The sequence below is a fragment of the Pollicipes pollicipes genome, unplaced genomic scaffold (assembly GCF_011947565.3).
Source record: "Pollicipes pollicipes isolate AB1234 unplaced genomic scaffold, Ppol_2.1 Scaffold_6052;HRSCAF=7182_pilon_pilon_pilon, whole genome shotgun sequence".
NCBI classification, from domain to species: Eukaryota; Metazoa; Arthropoda; class Thecostraca; order Pollicipedomorpha; family Pollicipedidae; genus Pollicipes; species Pollicipes pollicipes.
Window position 1 is genome coordinate 1,518,965 of NW_023596805.1, and position 19,592 is coordinate 1,538,556.

A 19,592-nucleotide genomic window follows, 5' to 3' on the forward strand; every position below is an offset into this window, starting at 1 on the left:
GCAAATCCCACGCCGCTTTCGCCAGGTGGATGAATGGTGGGTGGGGGGGGGGGGGCAAAGTCAGAGGTCAGAGGGTCGGAGGAGGATGCCCAGCTTGCCCGCTGCTCAACAGCTGATCCTATGTGACTGATCTACAAAGCAACCCCAATCTGTTCCCACTTTCCCTCTCGAAGGCTGTGTCAGGTTTTGATAATTCAAGGACTGCGTTAGTTTGGCCGCCGAAAACAAAACGCATCACGCGTGGATGCTTTGCGAAGTTGAAGTTTTGTATTTGTCTTTAGTTCGCATGTCACACATTTTACCCTTTAATGTCTCTGCCACTGAGCTCAGTATTCACGGATTTCGAGCTCCTCTTACAGGTCGTAATCTTCTGGCGTTGGTATTTTATTGTGGCGTCTCGCCGTAGGTGCGCTTGTTTCCGCAGGTTCGAATCCCACGACAAGCAAAAACCAAGCTGGTCAACAGGTAACCGGCTGAAGCCAGCGGCTTATGTTTTCTGTTGATAATATGAGCAGTCCAAAAACATGCAGCTTCATCGTATCTGGGAAATAAGGCATAGTGATAACAAAAACCTTTGTTTTAATCTTGCGGCAAATGGGGTGCATCTGCTTATAGATATGACAGTGCAGCAGGCCATATTAATTGTAGAATAACCAGGAGAAAGGAGAGATAGATGTGTATTTATGCATCAACCTCGCCTTTCTCCTGGTTGTTCTACAAGACATGTGGCTAACAATGCTGTTTTTTCTCTACGCATAATGTTCCTCGCAAATGCATCTAGCAACTTACGTACATCTGCATATGAACTACATTACCAGACCGTCACATTAAACAACTGTGAAAAGCCATTGTAATGGATCGCTGTGTTCATTATCAAGAGCTCAACAGATATACAGTGAACGTAACTTTTACAATCACTGACATTACAGCTTTCGCATCGATATATCGGGTGTTGCGCGTGGGATCCCAATGCGGCGCACTTAGTCCGTAAGCTGGAAATGGTTCATGTAAGTGCGTACAGATTTGTTTCAGAAAGCACGACAGGCATTGCAGCGTAAATGATACGCCTGTTGATGAAAACGATGACCTTAGCGTTTGGGCGCGTCGATGTCGGAGATCATCTTGGGTCCAAGCAATATGTTTGTTGAACTGCGGAACAATGTCAAATTTATGATTTTGCTTTGTATGTTGGTGGCTGCCACTTCCTTTGCAAAGCGAAGGCAACCAAGGCGAACCGACCATTAAACATCGAATCATACCACAACTTAACGATAATTAGTCTAACAGCATTCTACAGACACGTCTTTCTTCTGTTTTCTGTTCAGAACTGCCTTACTGACACGTAGCAACTGACTGAAGTCATCTCTTCCGCAGGCCTTCCTCCTTCCTCTGCTGCTGCTGCTGGTCGCTGAAACTGCCGGAATGGAACCGAGCCCTCCGGTCAAGTTCCCCGCCAACCTCGCCGAGGCTTTCGCCATGGGCAGAAGCAACCACGCAGGAGCACAGAATCCGCTTGCTGGAGATCACGCTGGAGCGCCTGGTGCGGAGCAGCCGTCGGCCAAGCGGCTGTTTGACGGACGGTCTGAGTTCAAGAATGATTATGAACGGAAACACGAGGATGCGCACCAGGTGAGCGCTATTCTGGAATGCAGTATTAAGGCTGCTGCGCTTGTCTACCGTTTTCAAACAGTGAGAAATACATTAGTGCTATCCCACTTTCGTTTTCACGAACAAATCTTCGCTGCCAGAAAATCTTAAAAAGTTTTCGAAAATCGTGCAGACATGTCCATGCTGCAAGTAGTTTCAGCACATCAGTTTCAGCTTAATAAAACTTCGTAAATGTAGTAAAACCACTGCGGTCATATACTTTTCATATATTTTTGAAGCCTTGCATCAGTAAACCTTACCCCTTGTTTTCAGCCTCTGTGAGATATCTCAGAGCACTTCACCCAGTTAACCATAGTGAGGCTGAGAGTTCCCCACTTCCGTTTTGTTTTGCCCATTGACTGAAGCAGTACGCCCGTGCCAGCTGTCAGTGCATTCTAACTCAGTCTCAGATGCATGCTCTATCATATGGTTTCTAGTGAAGAGGGCAAATGGTTTTTATCGGAAATGGGGCTTTTAAGTGGAAACTTTCTCATGGGAAAGAGGCAGAACACTGAAGATCTGCGATGAATGCGCTGAAAAGTGCTGCGAGCTACCGTGACACAATGGCTGAGTAATTAATTTGCCGTGAGCGTAAGCGATGCGTAATTACCGAGCGCAGAAGCCCTCGCGCGTCGTAGTCCGCCAATGGCCAATTAGCCAATGGTCAATGGTGACCGGCCCTGACGCACTCGACGCCGCCGGCCGGGCTACAACAATGGCGGCATCCGGGGTGTGACGTCATGGTGCTGCACTCGCCTCTGCCGCTGGCGTAAGCGCCAGTCAAGGTGCTTTGGCGGCCGTGGTTCCCGGGTGAAACCCTTCGGTTCTCTGATGTTATGCCGCGCAGCGAGGCACCGGCCGTCTGATGTCCAGAAGCCGGCGCACGGACTTCGCCGGGACAGTGTTTGGCACGTTTCGATACTTCTGAGCATGATGAACGAAAACTTGTGATCAAGTGACGCATCTTTGTCAAGTCAGCAACCAAGAGAACGCCAGTAAAAGACGGGACATAACTCCCCCCCGCCACTGACAAACGTTCATTTTAGAAAACCGCCATTTGAAAATGGCCTCTGGAGCAGATTTGCAAACTACTTATAGATGAATGATATTATACCAATAGCCAGATTCGCTCGACAAGTTGCCCTCGTCGCGTAGCGTTATCATTTGTATAACTTCTATGAATATAATTGAAATAATTCATGCCAGGATAAACAAAAATGGTCATGAGAGATAGGAACCACCAGAAAGCAGCTGACAGCAACACTAAGCAAATGGCAACCCTTAAAAGGAGGATCGTAGTTCAAGGCCATAGCACCATTCATATAACGAGTCCTAACGACTGACAAAACTTGACCCTGTGTTTTTCTGACAATTGCATAACCCCCGACTTTGAATTGTCTTCCAATCCCCTGAACTCCCCATCCCTTTTAGACCGCACAATTCGTGACCTCGGATCGACCTTCTGACCGTTGTTCTGACCGCAGACTTCTGACCTTGGCACAACATGGCTCCGACGTATTGATCTTCTTAAGGTCATTACCTTTGACCTCCGGGCTTTTTAACCTCTGCACCACTCCTGACCTTATGACCAATGCACGACTTCTGGCACTCGGCCGCTTTTGATCTCCCATCCTCTGATCCTTTGCGTGACCCCTCCCCGCAGGCGGTGTTCAGCTCGTTCACGGACCCCGCCGAGATGTACAGCGGCCCCGCAGGATCCAGTACCCGCCGCCCGGACCGCGGGACACGTACCACCCGGACCAGAGAGACCGGTCCAGTTCCACGTCACCCGGAGCGTCCCATGGGATGTCCCGGGACGCGGCGGCGCCGCGCCAGGGCGGGTACGATGACGGCAATTCGCACAGCTACGGCACCTCCTGGAACAACCACTACCAGGCGCCGACCAAGAGCAGCAGCTACGACAGTCCGCTACGACGAGCCGGAGAGAGGCAGCTCCAACAGGTCAGTGAGAGGCCAAGTGACGTCACGAGGACGGATGACGTCACTGGGACGGGTGACGTCACGGGGAACGGGGGTCACTGGGACGGGTGACGTCATGGGGGACGCAGTGACGTCAATGAAACAGGTGACGTCACTGGGACGTGTGACGGGACGTGGTGACGTGTCTCCCCGAGAATCCCTAAATTTAGCGTGGCAGTGCAGCATGCGTGAAAAGAGGCAAAGACATTTGTTCTGCGAATCCTTAGGCAGTTTGCGTACGGTGTAGGCTGTGGGCGCTAAACGTCACCAGCTGCTGTTGGAAAGCAGTCGGAAAAGTTGTCTGGAGTGGGGATCGAACCCACGCTCTCAGTTTTCGTCTAGGATCGAGTCGTTACGATTGTGAATAAAAGGTTGCTAAAATTTGAACTATTGGGATGTGCATATGACGCAGCACCGAGCATTTCGCTGTCTTCATACCAGTTATGCACGTGTCGCGATTTCATGCATAATTAGTCAATGAAAGTCACAGCGTCTCATCCGGAACGGTGCCAATAAGTTTATGCTGCAGCTGCAAGGTATGAGTCACTGCGGCGCTGAACCGGGTGCAGATGCCCTAACGAATATGTTTACCGGAGGATGGCTGGTTTATGTCGGGTGTCAGCGTTAACAACGTGTGCGGTCCCACTCCACCTATTTTTGCCGTTGCGCCCAGCACTACCACGCGAGTCATTAGCAACGATAGCCGCAATACTCACATCCCTCACACTCTTAATCTAGAACATCTCGGAAACCGAACCTCACTGCACCTCATCTCGAGACCTACATTTGATAATGAGCTCAATTCAAGGTACGTCACGCCAGCCACAGCGCTCCCGCGTGCTGCCGATGGCCCAGAAGCCGCCCGCGGACCGTATCGTAACGCGATGTCTAGCCCGGCTGGCTGAGCACCCGCCGCGGTTCGCGGGCGTACGCTGGTCCAGATGTTCAGCCAGCAGGACGGGATGCCGTTGGCGCCTTGCCTTGGGGTGGTGTACGGCTGTGGCGCTGAGCGCCGAAACTGAGACATCAACGTCATCTTCGAGGGGAGAGTGAGAACCTTGAGGCATATCGCAAAAATCAGCGGCGATAGATGTGTGGGACTAGTCGGACGTGTGTGGCGGTACAAAGAGCACCTAGGCAAAACAACGCATGAGATCAGCGAATGATTGTAATGCAATTTCACGTCTTAAAAAGCTGTCCAAAGCCATAGACATACAAAAGTATCTCGCATAAGGTATGGTAGCCACCTTTAATACCAGAGACAGGTGCAATCACGGCACATATTTTTTAACGTCACAGCCAACTGCCACGATGGGCTGCGAACAGGCTTTTCTTTGACGCCATTGAAGAGACGGAACACTAGATATAAAAACTTACAAACATTTTTTTCTCAAAATTCCTCCCATGGTTTACATGGATGGCTTCAGACTCAGAATACCTGTTAGCATGGCTTCTTGCGTACGTCCAGAACCCATCACTGAAGCCGTGCCATCAGCTCAAGCGGATAATTTTGCCTCCGCCATTTTCACCAGATAGGCTGCGGAGAGCGTTACGTGCCACATAATCACACCTCGTTTGATCGCACAGAACAAAATTTTTGGGAGAGACAGCGTACTTTCGTTACGCTTTTCTTCGGGCTTGCTCACGGCTGAAGCCAGTCGTGTTCGATCCATAGGAGTCAGCTATGGCTTGTTCCCTGTCACTCCTCAGCTTTGTTGCGAGTACAACATGGGATGGTGCGGACATGCGGTGTTGCGCATTGAAGGCTGGCATGTTTGGACTCGTGTTTGGACATGAGATCGGACCGCTTTGCATGGTATTGCGTCATTAGCGGATAACGATAAACGTCAGTTTGACTTACAGATTAGTTAAATGTCAACTGGCGCATGATGATCCAAGTAAGCATCAAGAGACTACCGGAAACGGCACTCCATGCGTTAAAAGAATTTCATAGAATATTGGTGTGCATGCTGCCATACACATCGCACCTCGTTATCACCCGGTCTTCAGACGTCCGGTCCGCGTCCGGTCTTCAGACGTCGCCTGATTCTGATTCTGATTCTGCGCCGACAATAATGTTCGTTTCCACGATCGGACAGGTACGGGGACGACGGTCGGCGGCAGTACAGTTACCAAGACGGTGACCACGACTCCGGCAGCTACCACTCCGAAGAGCCCTACGGAGACCGCTACAGTGGGGGAAGCCACCACAGCGGTGGCAGCAGCGACTACGACGGTGGCCGACACGGCTACGGTGGCGGAAACGAGCACAGTGATGGTGGATACGGAGGTGGAAGAAACGACTACGGTGGAGGCGGAGACTACTACGGGGGAGATGAGAACGAGTACGATAGTGGTAGGCATGGATACGGTGGCGGCGGCAGAAACGATTACGGGGGCACAGATGAGTACGGCCGCGGTGGAGGCCACTACGGCGGTGGTGGCAATGAACACGGTGGCGGCGGCCACGGGTATTATGGTGGCGGAAGTTACGGCGGATCAGAGAGGGACTCAGGTCACGCCACTGACCCGGAGGATGAATATGCCGTCTACAGCCCTAAGATGAGCAGCAAGTTCAGGAGCCGCCATGACGGAAATCCTGGCCACGGAGGCCATGGAGAGCGGTTTGGGTCGGCCTTCGGTCCGCCCTTCAAAAGAAGTGACATCCGGCCCGTTACGTTCTCCGGGGAGAGGAAGGGCGACCTCGCGGACAGCACGATCAAGCATGAAGGTGCCACTCCGAAGGACGACTTCACGGGGTTCATGGGTGACCAGCACCACCAGAAGCTGATGCAGAAGATTAAGGAGAAGACGGCCAGGGCGTTTGGCGGGGTCGAGAAGCGCACAAAGGTCAGGGAAGCGTCGCCAGAAGGTACTCGCTTCTTCGGTGGACCTGGAAATATGTTTGATGAAAGCAAAGAGGCGGGGAGGCGGATAAGAGACCAACTTCCACGTCATGCACCTACTTTCGGCAGCGGCAGAAGGCCTGTAGCAATATACCAGGAGCGTGACAACGCCAACAATCGGGTCAAGGAAGACATGTTCCAAAATCCGCACGGATTCAGTGAATTCATGGATCCTGGTCAAAAGTTTGACCACAACGACGACGGCGGGGAACCGGACAGGAGCAGACATCCCGAAGATCTGCACGGGTTCGAACACTTCGATGTGCCCATCGTCGTTTTCGAAGGTGATGGTACCAAGCGCATAGAAGAGGAGGAATCGCCGCCAGGTTCCTTCACATTTGACGACTTCGTAGAACCAACTATCTCATTCGGAGGCGATCCTCATCTGAAGGACGAGCCTTCTCACAATCCTGAACCATTCTCCGACTTCGGGGAACCCGAGAATATGTTCGACGGCAACGGAAACGATGTGTTCAGCAGCGTAGGCCAAGACCGCCATGGAAGTGTCCACCAGGGCCACACGAACAATGACCTCCATTTGCACCACGACGGGGAAACGCACCGCACCGGATCAGGGGACGACCACAGCATGGCGATGCCGTACCCTAGCAGGTACCAGGAGGGCGCCGCCGTGGCGCGAGATGGCAGCGACGCAGGTGCCTTGCTGGCGGAGGCCTCCAGCGCTTTGCGGAACCGCACCAAACGGGACACGGCTTCTGTGCCTGGCCACGGGAAGGCGTCCGATCCCGTGAAAACGAAGTTCAGCGAGGCGCGGTTCCAGAACGTGAGGCCGGTCATCCACCGGTACTACGACGGAGTGCCACACGAGGTGCACCGTCACATGGGGGATGAGGTCCATAAGACGCCAGAAGGCAGGATAGAGCTGACGGAATCGGGCCTGGCGGACGTCCGGCCGGGCGGTGTCGGTCTCCAAGACCCGCGCAATCCTGCACTTCATCGCCGGGAACGAATCAATCGACCACCGTTGGCGCTCAGGGACCACCGAGGGAACGTGAACCCAGTGCCCCTGTACGCCCCACCGGGGCGGCTTCCGCCCAGGGACCTGCCGCTTCTACCTAGCAATCCCTATCTGAACCAGCTGCGGCGACAGCGCGCCAGGAACGGTCCGAGGACTCTCTACCCTGGTGTTGTTCGACTTCCCCTGCAGAACGAACGGGACGTGTTCGGTGGTCGCCCGCCCCTGCAGTTTGAGAGGAACGTCTTCGCCCGTCATATTCCCCGGCACGTGGACGGCGTTACCTTCGGTAGCCGACCGCCTCTCAGGGAGCAGGTCGTGGCCCCGCAAGGTCTGCCAGCCCTGGAATATGGCCCTGACGCGTTCGGAGGTCGGCCAAACCTGGAAACTCCCAGGGATGCCGCACATTCCTTTGATGGTCCTCCAGTCCAGGAATCTGTGAGGGAGTCGCTAGGCGAGCGTCCCTCTGTGCCCACACAGGGTCACTCACACCCAGACACGAGCCATGACACCTCATCACCAACGCACTCGCAGCAAGTGAGTCCGGGGTCTGGAGGACCTCCACCCCTGACGTCAGCTGACGTCACCACCAGAGAGACGCCCCCTGGCGACGGACAGCTTCGCATCCCGCAGAAGCTCAGGGACCTGAGGCTCGACGACAACCTTGTAAACGTTGACACCCTGTTGCATGTCCGGGATGGCCAGCGGCCTTCAACTGCAGGAGTCGCTGGCCCGCTTCGCCACCAGGACAGCCTAAGTCAGTCCTCGAACGTCGCAGCGTACAAGAGACAGGCGGACTTCAACGTACAAGAACGTACAACGTACAAGAGACAGGCGGACTTCAAGCCTGGATTCAAGCCTGGCGTCCTCCACCGCGGCTTTCTGCCCATCGTGCCGAAGCATCACATCAGCCGACGGGCCCTGCTCGGCGGCGCGCCTGACCCTGATCCCGTCGTGACCCCTGTGACCCCCGAAGCTCAGTCGCTGACCCCGGAGCATCGATCCCTGACCCCGGCTGGTTCAGACGTGGCGGAAATGCCGACCGACGTGTCGGTGTTCCGCTCCGCCCCGCTCCTTCCACCCGACCTGTTGAAGACCTCTGTTGACCCTTCCGCAGCACTGTCAAACTTTTCCACGACCTGGGAAGACCTAGCACAGGCTGGGTCCAGCAGACAGGCCATCTACCAGCCGCACTACAGCAACTACAAGGGCCGCCAAGGGCATCGGAACTACATGTCGGAAAGCGACCCATACGAGAGATACCTGCCAAAATACGACGAGAACGACCCATACTTCAGGTTAGTGAAGTGACAAGAATATCGCCGTGATTCGAAAAGGCATCGCAAACCATAGAAAACTTTCAGTCGTCGCGTTCGAGAGATTTTTTGTTTTAATGCCTTAATCTTCCTAATAATCCGCCCCTTGCAATAACGACCAAATAGTTCAGAGCTACGAACGGCGGTCAAAAGGACCAACATACATGATTAACGCATTCGGAATCTGGTTAAGAACGCGCTGAACCAAGTAACTTCAACCAACAATTATTGCATGTGCACAGTACACAGTGGCCACACAACGGCACAACCGATGCTGGCTAATGCCTAGTTATGCATAACTATCGTCTCACACGCTGTCCACAGTCTGCACTTGCTCAGCTAGCCCTCGCATATGAGTTTACGCAGTCCCAGGATGCTTACTAAAAGCCAGCGCGAGGGCACCGCCTGAGGCGAGGTGTTTGGCAGGTACGCGTCCCGTGAGAATATTCAGCACTCCCACGCCGAAGATGGCCCGGCTGAGAGAGAGGACCTACGGCTGGAGCGGCACAGGCAGAATGATTTCTACGGCGGACGTGCTGGGGGGAAGGACCGGTACCGCCGCAGGGACAGACCTGGGGCAAGGTCAGTGCGATCACTCGGTGAAGGCTAGTGGGGTCAGTCAGGGTCATGGTCAGTTGCGCTTGGTCAGGTCTAAGCTTTGTGGGATTCGTAGACTTCAAGAAATTTGGGATCAGTGACCTTAGTCGAGTTCAGGCAGGGTCAAGGTCATTCAGGTCGGCCAAGATTAAGTGTAATGTGGACCACTCGGGGCTAGGCTTGGTGTGGGCCAGTCAGGGCCAAGTTCGGTATGGGTTGGTCAGAGCTCGATTTAGATGGTCGGCAAATGCACGGGTTGTTATGGGTCATTCTAGTTCAATTTTAAGACGGCTGATGACCAAGTGATCACTGGACACTTGAGTGGGTAATTCGCTCACACTGGACACGTATCTGCCTCAGGGACGAATATGGCGACAGCAGCATCAGCGACTACGTCGAAGAACGTCCCCACTACAGCCCGCGACTGCGGACGGCGGGTGCACACGGTCGCGGCTACGACGCGTCGTATCCAGACTACGACGCCGAGGAGTACGAGACGCGTCCCAGGTCAGTGTGACTCGCCAACGAACGTGCTCCTCTCGCTCACGCCACGCGAAGCGTGCGTCGTTGGTGGAGCGCTCTCCAATCGATCGTGGGTTGTGGGTCGTGGGGGCTTGCGACGCACTCGGCTGCTGAGGTCGTGACGTCGCCTGCCTCTCACCCTGGCGGGAAGGGCGGACACCGCGGAGAACCAGCCCTGGTGGAGGAACCTATGGACAGTTGCGGAGCCACGCAGTTTTGACATGGGTGCTAGCCGCGCCATGTCAGGTGGTGATTGCTAGTGTTTTGACATGGGTGCTCTCCGCGCCGCGTCAGGTAGTGATTACTAGCATTTTGACATGGGTGCTCTCCGCGCCATCTCAGGGAGGGATTGCTAGTGTTTTGACATGGGTGCTCTCCGCGCCATCTCAGGGAGGGATTGCTAGTGTTTTGACATGGGTGCTTTCCGCGCCACGTCAGGTGGTTATTGCTAGCGTTTTAATATGGGTGCTCCCCGCGCCACGTCAGGTTGGTGGATTGCTAGTGTATAGACATGGTGCTCTCCGCGCCACGTCAGGTGTGATTGCTAATGTATTGACATGGGTGCTTCTCCGCTCCACGTCAGGTGGCGATTGCTAGTTTTTAGGACATGGGTGCTCTCCGCGCACGTCAGGGTGGCCGATTGCTAGTTTTTCAGACATGGGGTGCTCTCCGCGCCACGTCAGGTGGTGATGATGCTAATGTATTGAACATGGGTGCTCTCCGCGCCACGTCAGGTGGGCGATTGCTAGTTTTTAGACTGGGTGCTCCGCGCCACGTCTCAGCTAGTGATTGCCAATCTTTTGGAGTATCTGTCCCGTCGTAATCAATCACGGCAATATCCCGACAGCTGACATAACATATCCCTCGGACAGCTGACATAACATATCCCCGACAGCTGACATGCGTGCTGGAATGTCCACCGTTTACAAATGCTGTGGTTAAGTTGCGTCATGAGAATATCAAGATGCGGGATGGAAGCGTCACGCCCGTTTACAAGTATGATAGAAGTTATACAAATTGTAAGAATTGTGGTGATACCTATAATATATGGCGCTTACCGAAAGTTATGATTTCCACGAAGTCATATAGGAGGGTTCTCAGTAATTACGTTATAAAACTGATCATATGATTGGTGCCTTCTCGCAAATGCGCACAAATCGATGCAATTCGAGGATTAAGAAAGGTGGCCCACCCTGATGCTGGCAATATAAGAGCTTTATAGAGAATAACGCTAGATATCGCGCTATTCCTCATCAAGGGTGGCAATTTGGTAACGAGTAATTGCCTCACTGAGGCCAATTGTTTTTCCTCTCTTCGCGCCTTGGACTCTCCTCTTAGTTTCATTTTCTGCTTGCTACGATGACAACTCTATCACAGCCGTCACAGAGGCTCCAGTGACTCCAGTGACTCACAGTGACTCTAAGTCGAGACTCCGAGCTGACAGCGGTGGGTCGTCGCTTCAAAGCAGCCGGGTCTCTCGCGCTCGCGGGTCCGTTCGCGGCGTGACCGCCGCCTTCCGCATGCTCACACGCCAGCCGCCCCTCCCTCCCCGGCTGCCGTGATGAAGCGTGACAGTCAGACGACGCCGTCACGACGCGAAAGTGCGGACTGGCAGGTCAGCGTTACTGCCTGTTTGTAGCAGGTGTGACCGCAGTGACGGGCGGAACGCGGCGGGCCCGCTCGGCCCTCGCGCACGAGTTGCTCCGCGGCGTGGTTTCTCCCGGTGAGACGGCGCTTCGAGGGCAGCGGGTGGAAATTAGAAGGTGGAGGAGGGAGGGGGAGGTGGGGGGGGGGGGGGGGGAGGGGAAGTGAATGCGTGTCGTTTGCGCGACGTGTCAGGCGTTTGTTAACAGATTCTATGAGAAATGGTGCTAGAATGTAGACGGCTTTTATCTCTGCGACGTGTTCAGCAATTAGTGGCGAGGAATTCTCGGTTGTGGCATTTGATCCCGTTTTTTGCAGACATAAAAACACGTCAACAAGCCACACCTAACAAAAAGACGTCGTAATACTGGTTCCAAGTGGGTTCGTTTCATGACGCCTGATAGGGGACTGGTTTACGTATCTTCGTTATGTAACTCAAGTTATGTATAGCTCTCTGAAGCTAAACGGAACGTTAGTAGTCCAATGTTGCCGGGTCTGAATTCGAGCACCTTATGATTACACCTGAAGTTGGAACAGATGGGTGTTCCATTTTAGTTACATAGTCATGCCTTAGTTCTGCTTAGGAATTCATGGGAAACGTCAAATTTAATCGCGCATGATGAATACGACAAAGCGTCGCGTTTTGTCGCGTGTTTAGTCTCGTGACCGAGAATGACATCAACGACCTCGCCGCCGCTGTCAGCTGGTGTTTAGGTGGCTGTGATGTGATGATGTGATATAATATGTGATGTGATTTGATGTGAGGTTATGACATGCCAGTTATGACCCAATGGGACCAAATATTTTATTTCGCAAAGTAGTGATATTTTCAGTATTTTTACGCAAAATCAGATGGTTTGAGCACGTCCAGAGAGTCATAACACTCCATGGTATCCTTTGCTAAGAGCTCGTTAAAGCGATGCATTTCTTTTAGGGGTTCACCCGTGTGTGATGATTGTGTCTGTGGAGCGGTAGGTTGTTCGGTGTTATACGTAACGACCACACTCGGGCCGTCCAAACGTCACGTTACGCATGGAGGGGAGGGGATGCACTGATGTGACATGTCCAAATCGTGATAGGGGCGGGGGGTTTTGAACAGTGGGACGATACGCTGTCCAAAACGTCTGGGTGCTGGTGTCGTTGCAAACGCTAAAATATTTTTTTTTAAATATTGGAGATCAGGGAGGTCGGGCGTCGTTGGCGGCCTCTCGTAACGTCACGTCCGTTATTTGTTTTGCGTCTCTAACTCAACTAGGGGTCAGACAGACGTTCCTTTTTCAGCTGTTTCTCTTGTCACAACGGCAATCGGTTGGAGGGGGGGGGGGGGAGGGGAGGGCGTGTGGCGTACATTGTTTCTCCAGTGGAGAAGGGTGGAGAGTGAAGAATGACCACAGATGACCTGACCTGGTGTAATTTATGGTTACCCTCCAACGGCCAATTACATCTATTAGTGGTCGCCACGTAATTTGATCTCTAAGACCACATTTGAAAATGTTTTCAGGTACGGCGAGGAACGTAACAGCGACTACGTTGACAAAGACGACAGCCACCGCAGCGATGACGAATACGACTACGACGGCGACGGTTACCATGACAACGGACGCCGCGGTGGCGGTCGCTACGACGACGAGAGGAAGTATGACGACAAGCGGCCGTACAAGAAGAAGTACCAGCGGTACCACGACCCAGCGTACCAGTCCGGGCGGTACAAGGAGGGGGGCGATGAGGATGACTACTACGGTGCCCACGGTGAAGACCGAATCCGAGACATCGATGGTAAGCTCAGGTTTGGCCTTGGGGTGGAATCACTTTACACTGGGTGCTACTGAAACATTGACCGTCCGCACCTGGCACCAGCGTAGCGATTACAGGAAGATGTTTCAAAGATGAGGGCGAGGGTGACGTAGTTCGAAAATTTACCTGGACACATGCGAAGCAGGCAGGACTGCTTTTTTACCTAGACTGCATGTGAGCAGGCACCAACGCAGTGCGCGCGATGGCGCAGGTTCGTTTTCGTTCGATAGATCCCGTCTCATTAGCAAGAAGCCCAGATTTCTGTCCCGTGTTCAGCTGGAGTTACGGAGAAACTCAGCTTGGGGCGACATGAACTCGTGAACTGTGTAGTGCATCAGTCCCTGCGCCCCATTGGCGGTCGTGGTGAGTGGGCCGAAATTGAAATTTAGGAAGCTACACAGCAGCTAAATGTTTCATTCCTCGTGATGGATTACAATGAAGGCGCCTATTGTCATTCAGTGTGATTGCGTATATCTTATCACGTCGCTCAAAAAGCACCATGCTGGGCTGTCTGAGCCTATGTTAGCAATGCAAGGTTGCATGCTTCTCCGTTTTCTCGAGACATTTAAGACAGAAAAGACAGTTTCAACAATCAATAAGCAACACCAGCACCAGTAATGAGCGCAAGACCAATTTTTGCACGCGTATTCTTCAGAAGCATCTGAGCGGCTTTGCGCCATACGCGTTGTATTTCATAAATCTGCGCAAATGCTGCTGCAACTAACAAGCACCTCGACAATCAACTGTGATAACTCAACGCGAGCGAGGGGCCAACGCAAACAGCACGCCGCTCAAATGCCCCAGCAGGCCGTGTCGAAGACCTTGTAGGCGATCTCGGCTAAAAACGTGGCCGCGTGGCGCTTTCGGGCGGCGTTTGTTGCACGATGCGTGCGAACGTGTGAGAACCGTGGCGTTTTGAATGCGGCTGGCGTGGAATTGCCTCTTCGGGCATTACCTCGACACGGCCTTCTCGCTAGAGCGGCGGTGCGTGGGGAGACAGGGCACGTGGGCGCTTCTATTCACAGAGTGCGGTGAAACTTGCCGGGCAAACGGGTTTTCCGTCGTGAAACAGAAACGGCGCCAGGAGGATGGTCGAGGAGTGGATGGTACAGTCGAATTCATGGTGCTCTGTGTCTTCGCTCATGCGCAACGCATGCAACGGATTCGGATCAACTGTCTGGGCCTCTATTTTGGCAAACAAACGTGGGTTTGGAGCGGAGTATGTCTGTGAAATCGCTTGTTGTTACGTGGAACACATTATAAATCTTGGCTTTTGGCAGTGCGTTACGTAGTATGGTGGGGATTACAAAACCCCTGAATGCATTGGTTTTCTTTTTTCGGCGCTGAAAGGGACTGTCGGCTGATATTTGTTCTCTCATGATTGGTCGCCTATGACGTGGTCGTGACCAATGAAAGCGTCTAGACTGCGTGCTAGATCCTTTCCTTGGGTGAATTGAGACCACGTCCGGAAAAGCCTGAAGCCTTCCTTTGCGCCACAGAAATTTGGCATCTGCTTTCAATAATGTCTCATTAAGAAGTAAGACATGCGTGCCAGAATGTGTATCATCAGTCCTTGGAAGCCAGTGATTTGCCTGGGCTCTCTGCACTGACGTTTTTATGTTATGCATTATTATACGTTTATAATTCGAACCGTTTAAGATTCCTTATCGCATCGAAGAGCGGCCACGACGATGACATTGGATTGGACTTTGCTGGGAGGTCTCTGTGCGGACAGAGAATTGTTTAACCCGGTGCGCTCATTATCAGGTTATTGCTGTGATATTCGTGTTATGTACCAGCTTGGTTTAAGGACTACAAGCAAAGTGATGTCCACTTACGTGACTAACATAAGCTTCCTGTTCTGTGCTTCACACGATGACTCACTTATTTGATTGGGCATAATCACGAGACACCCCTCCAAATCTGTGGCCCGTGAGCATGGGCACTCATTCGTTGACGTCTTCTGTTTTTTTCACCTTTTCATTTGAGGGCAGATAGGATGACAGACACGCACGGAAACAAGATGCACCAGGCTCACATCCTTTCTGATGAAAGACTGTGGTTAATAAATGTCCGCAGCGCCGCATTACCGCTACATCAGCACACTCATCGCGTACTTTAGAAGTCTAGCAGGGAAGTAGAAATTTTGGTGCCTATGAGTAGGTGAAGCCTCTAAATTGCTGCCCGTAAAAGTGATGGATATTGCATAACTGTGTTCCTGCCTTTCAGTTGTATTTCATGTCCCGTACTCCAGGCATTGTATTTCAAAGTGTTTTATGTGTCGGCTTCCCCGAGTGGTATTTCAGCGTAGTTCACAAGCTGTTTGTCATCACTTCCCATCGCGTGGCGTCGCAGCATGGTCCAGGGTCATACAGTGCAACAGCACACATCCTAGATGAGAGCATTAATGGCCTTGTTCCTCGTTGAATAAACAGGAGAATGGAGAGATAGAAGAGAGAGGCATCTATCTCTTCATTTTCCTGTTTATTCCTCAAGCAATAATGCTATTAATACTGTCTCATCTATACGCATAATGTTCCTCGCAAATGCACTCAACAATTAACATAAGACACATCCTGCGCCGCGTTACAAACCCTTGCCTACCATGTGGTCATTTTTCCACGTCAGACACGTTTTTCAGGCGAGATTCGGCACGAGGCGTCGCGCGGCTACGACGACTCGCGCCGCACCGTGAACAGCATGCTCGACGCCATCGACGAGAAGCGCAGCGACTCCAACTGCAAGGAGGTGGCCAAGGACGGCATGACCTGCTTCCAGTGCACCGACGCCAAGGGCTTCCAGGTGAGGCGCATGCTGGCAATGATGATGGCCAGGGACGTGCGCAGGAATTCTCAGTCGGTGGGGCAACTAAAAAACTCACTAAAACCCGCCTTGGCGCGCATTAGGCGCGCCAAATTCTTTGCGCGGCGCGAAACATCGTCACATATTCTCGATTTATATGGCCCGATTTGTCTGCTTCAAATTTTGGATTGTCAACATGTTGATGTACACGCAGTAAGACACGTGATCAATCCGATAAGGAGGGGCGTGTGTTACTGGAGGCCACCGTGTGTACGCCCCTGTTGACGACAAAGGTGAGCGCACTGATCGTGATGATGGCAATGTTGATGATGATGCTAACGGCGATGGAGTCACGCGATGCATCTACGGGGTAAAATGGCTACAGCGAGCCGTCTTGAAGATGAGTACACAGGATAATCACAGGATGGTCAGTCTCCGCCCAACAAAAGTTGTGGTAAAGATGAGCACAAGATGATTAATGTCTGTCCAGCAACCGTAGAAAAATCCACACGCTGAGCGTCGTTGTCAAAATGGTGTGTGCATAATGACAGTGCTCCACGACGTACTTTCATTGACTTCAGCTCCAGCATATGGAGCTTGAGTGCGTACTTGCTTCCACCGGACATAAGCGTACCAGTGGACTATCGACGACGATCGCTGATGGGGAAAGTCACAGCGGCTGGGTGTTGGGAAGGGTGGGGATATCCAAAAATTGAAGCGCATGGTTCCGTCTGTCGCACATCAACGCCGCCGATGACCCCTCCCCCCTCCCCCACCAGACTGAGGACTGTGCCTACGCCAGCAAGGACCCCAACAACCACCACGTCAGCTATAGCGAGTCGTCCTCCTATGGTGACGACAAACGACGCGGCTACGAGAAACGCGGCAAACTGCGACGCAGGCCAGGCGGGCGACGGCTGCGCGATGGTGGCGCCGCGTATACAGACGACGACGAAGCTGAGTTCTATCCCGATGGTGGCGTCATCTACGACGATGACGGGCGTGACATTCGCGGCGGGTACGGCTTCGCGAACGGACAGACTGGGCGGTTCCCGGAGGCTGAGGAGGGCGAAAGGTCGCGACTCGAACAGCTCGAGACGCCCGGGGCGTTCCAGGTGGGTCGTTTCCGAGACTCGTACACGGGCGGCTTTCGGGCGCGACGCAAGCGCCACCTGGACCACGGCCCGCGCCACTACGTCGTCGATTCGCGCACGAACGAGGTGTCACCAGACCCCGTGTACCGCTATCCCGTCCTGAACCGGTCCTACACGTCGCAGGCCCTGGCGAGATTCATCGGCGACGATGACGGGTTCGTCGACGTCGACGCGGAGGCGCGCCGCGCCCGGAAGTACCGGCGGTACCGCGCGCGGCGCCCGGACGCGCGGCGCCGGCGTGGGTACCGCGAGTCAGGCGTGGTACCCGAATACCACCGGCACGTGGAGTCGTCCCAGTCGTCCGGTGGCGGGTACGATGAGTACGCAACCGGCTCGCCGGGAGGCTACTCGGGATCCTTTGCTCCGGGGCGGGGGGAAGAGGACGATGACATCGGCTACCGCCTGGCTGACGACGGCGACGCCATCGGCGAGGTGTTCGACTACCGCTTCGGCGAGAAGCCGATAGACGGCAGGTTCGTCGAGCGCCTGGAGAGTGAGCGTGAGGACAGGCCGGCGCCTGCCGAATACGACGGAGACTATGGGGACAGCGATGGGGAGGAAGACTACGGCGATCAGGGAGTGAGGAGGTACCCGGAGTACGACTATGAGGACGAGGAGCGGCCGCAGCAGCGCAGCGCCACCGAGTCCGCCAGAGGGCGCGCAAGGTGAGACCTGCGCATACTTGGTCACTAGCTGGTCACTGTACCGGTCATGCGCATTCGACGCCGGAAATAGAGCTAATAGATGACATAGCACAATTGTGAGATAATTTGTTCGTGAGGTCTTAAGCTCGTCATGTCTTAATGACGCTTTCCTTTCGGTGTTACACGCACGCTGTGAAAGTAGTCTGATTGGCTAAAACCCCTTAAACTTCTCACCTTGCGGTAAATGGCCAAGGGACCATCTGAACAAAATTCTCCTCTTGGAAAGAGCACATCTAGGTTTCTTTCGTGCACACCTGACCTGCACCCTTGAGCCATGCATACTGGCCGGTCACGGCACGCTGATCACCGCTAACGCACACCCTCAGGTATTTCGCGGACGCGGACGAGCCGTCGGCCCGGGACGAGCGCGGCCGCAGGGACGAGCCGGCCGAGAACGAGCGCTCGTTCGGTCGCGTTGAAAAGGCCAATGCCCTGCTGGAGCAGGGGTACCGGTCGGCTATGGACGCTCCCCAGTCTAGGGACGCCGAGCCACCAGCTGCTTCCGGCGATTACGTCCGCGGGTTTCGGCCGTTTTCGGACGAAGAACGCGACAGCGGGCGGAAGGCCGACTCGAGCGATGATAGCGCCACCTTTACCGGCGATGAACGACAGGAGCGCCGCGTTGCGGACAATGCTGGCGACGGTGGCAGCGGGGGCGTCTCCGATGACGTCAGGCGTCGCCATGGCAGCCATGACGCGGACGAGAACGCCGGCGACGGTGATGGTGACGCCGCCTATACTAGTGGCGAGCGACCCGAGCGCAGCAACGCGGACGGCGACCGCGACCGCGAGCACGCCAGCGATATGCAGCCGCTTGAAAACGACGAGCCGGCCGCGTACGAGCAGCACCGCTACGACCGGCCAGACATCACCCGCGCCTACGAGGTCTCGGTCAGGCAGCGGGCGGCCATGGTGCCCGAGGCGGCCATGACCCGCGGCGGCATGCACAGCGACGACGAGCTGGCGCCCTCGCGCGTGCCCGGCCTGGCCGCCGCGCCGCCCGACCGCCGCGCCGCGGACCACTACGGCGCGCCGGAGACGCATTTTGGCGCGCCGGAGACGTTCGAGCGGCTGAATCGCGGCGCGGAGATGACGCGCGAGTACCGCGACCCGGGCCTCGAGTTCTTCAGCCAGCACCCGGCCGGCTTCGAGCACTTTCCGACGTTTGATTACGTGGAGGGCAGCGACAGGAAGAAATGATGAAGTCACCGGAGACCGGAAGTGACGTCACGGGAGACACGAAATGGCGTCACGGGAACCGGGTGCGCAGGTCTAGGACCGCTGGACGGTGGCGCGAAGGTCGGTGACGGAGGTGGACGTTGAGTGTGTCGCGTGGCCTTGTCACAGAAAGGTGACAAGATCAGATGATCAGATCAAGGTGGCCTGATCTGACCAGATGGTGACCTGATAGATAGTGTGCCGTCATCGTAGTGATGTTTCACCAAATACGTTGTTTTTGTTGCCGTTCCCTTTAAAGGTAAAAACTGGTTAAGGCTACCGCGATTTACATGTTTCTAAGGTGTGTTTTCCCTCCTTGCGGATGAGGCAGT

General features: G+C 54.1%; 1 protein-coding gene across 1 annotated transcript; it reads left to right on the forward strand.

Moving 5' to 3' along the window:
- Nucleotides 1-998: 998 nt before the first annotated feature.
- On the forward strand, nt 999-19,242 carry LOC119104674 (hornerin). Its single transcript, XM_037228393.1, has 13 exons — nt 999-1,007; nt 1,375-1,629; nt 3,352-3,609; nt 5,752-7,455; nt 7,702-7,840; nt 8,627-8,807; nt 9,252-9,407; nt 9,783-9,929; nt 13,090-13,364; nt 16,024-16,184; nt 16,964-17,958; nt 18,369-19,005; nt 19,081-19,242. The coding sequence occupies exons 1-13, from the start codon at nt 999-1,001 to the stop codon at nt 19,240-19,242; spliced, it is 5,079 nt and encodes a 1,692-aa protein (XP_037084288.1).
- The last annotated feature ends 350 nt before the right edge of the window (nt 19,243-19,592 follow it).

Coding starts and splice junctions, on each gene's coding strand:
- LOC119104674 (XM_037228393.1), top strand. Junction 9,408..9,782: donor AGGGACAGACCTGGGGCAAG/GTCAGTGCGATC, acceptor TATCTGCCTCAG/GGACGAATATGGCGACAGCA. Junction 17,959..18,368: donor GACTATGAGGACGAGGAGCG/GCCGCAGCAGCG, acceptor GCACACCCTCAG/GTATTTCGCGGACGCGGACG.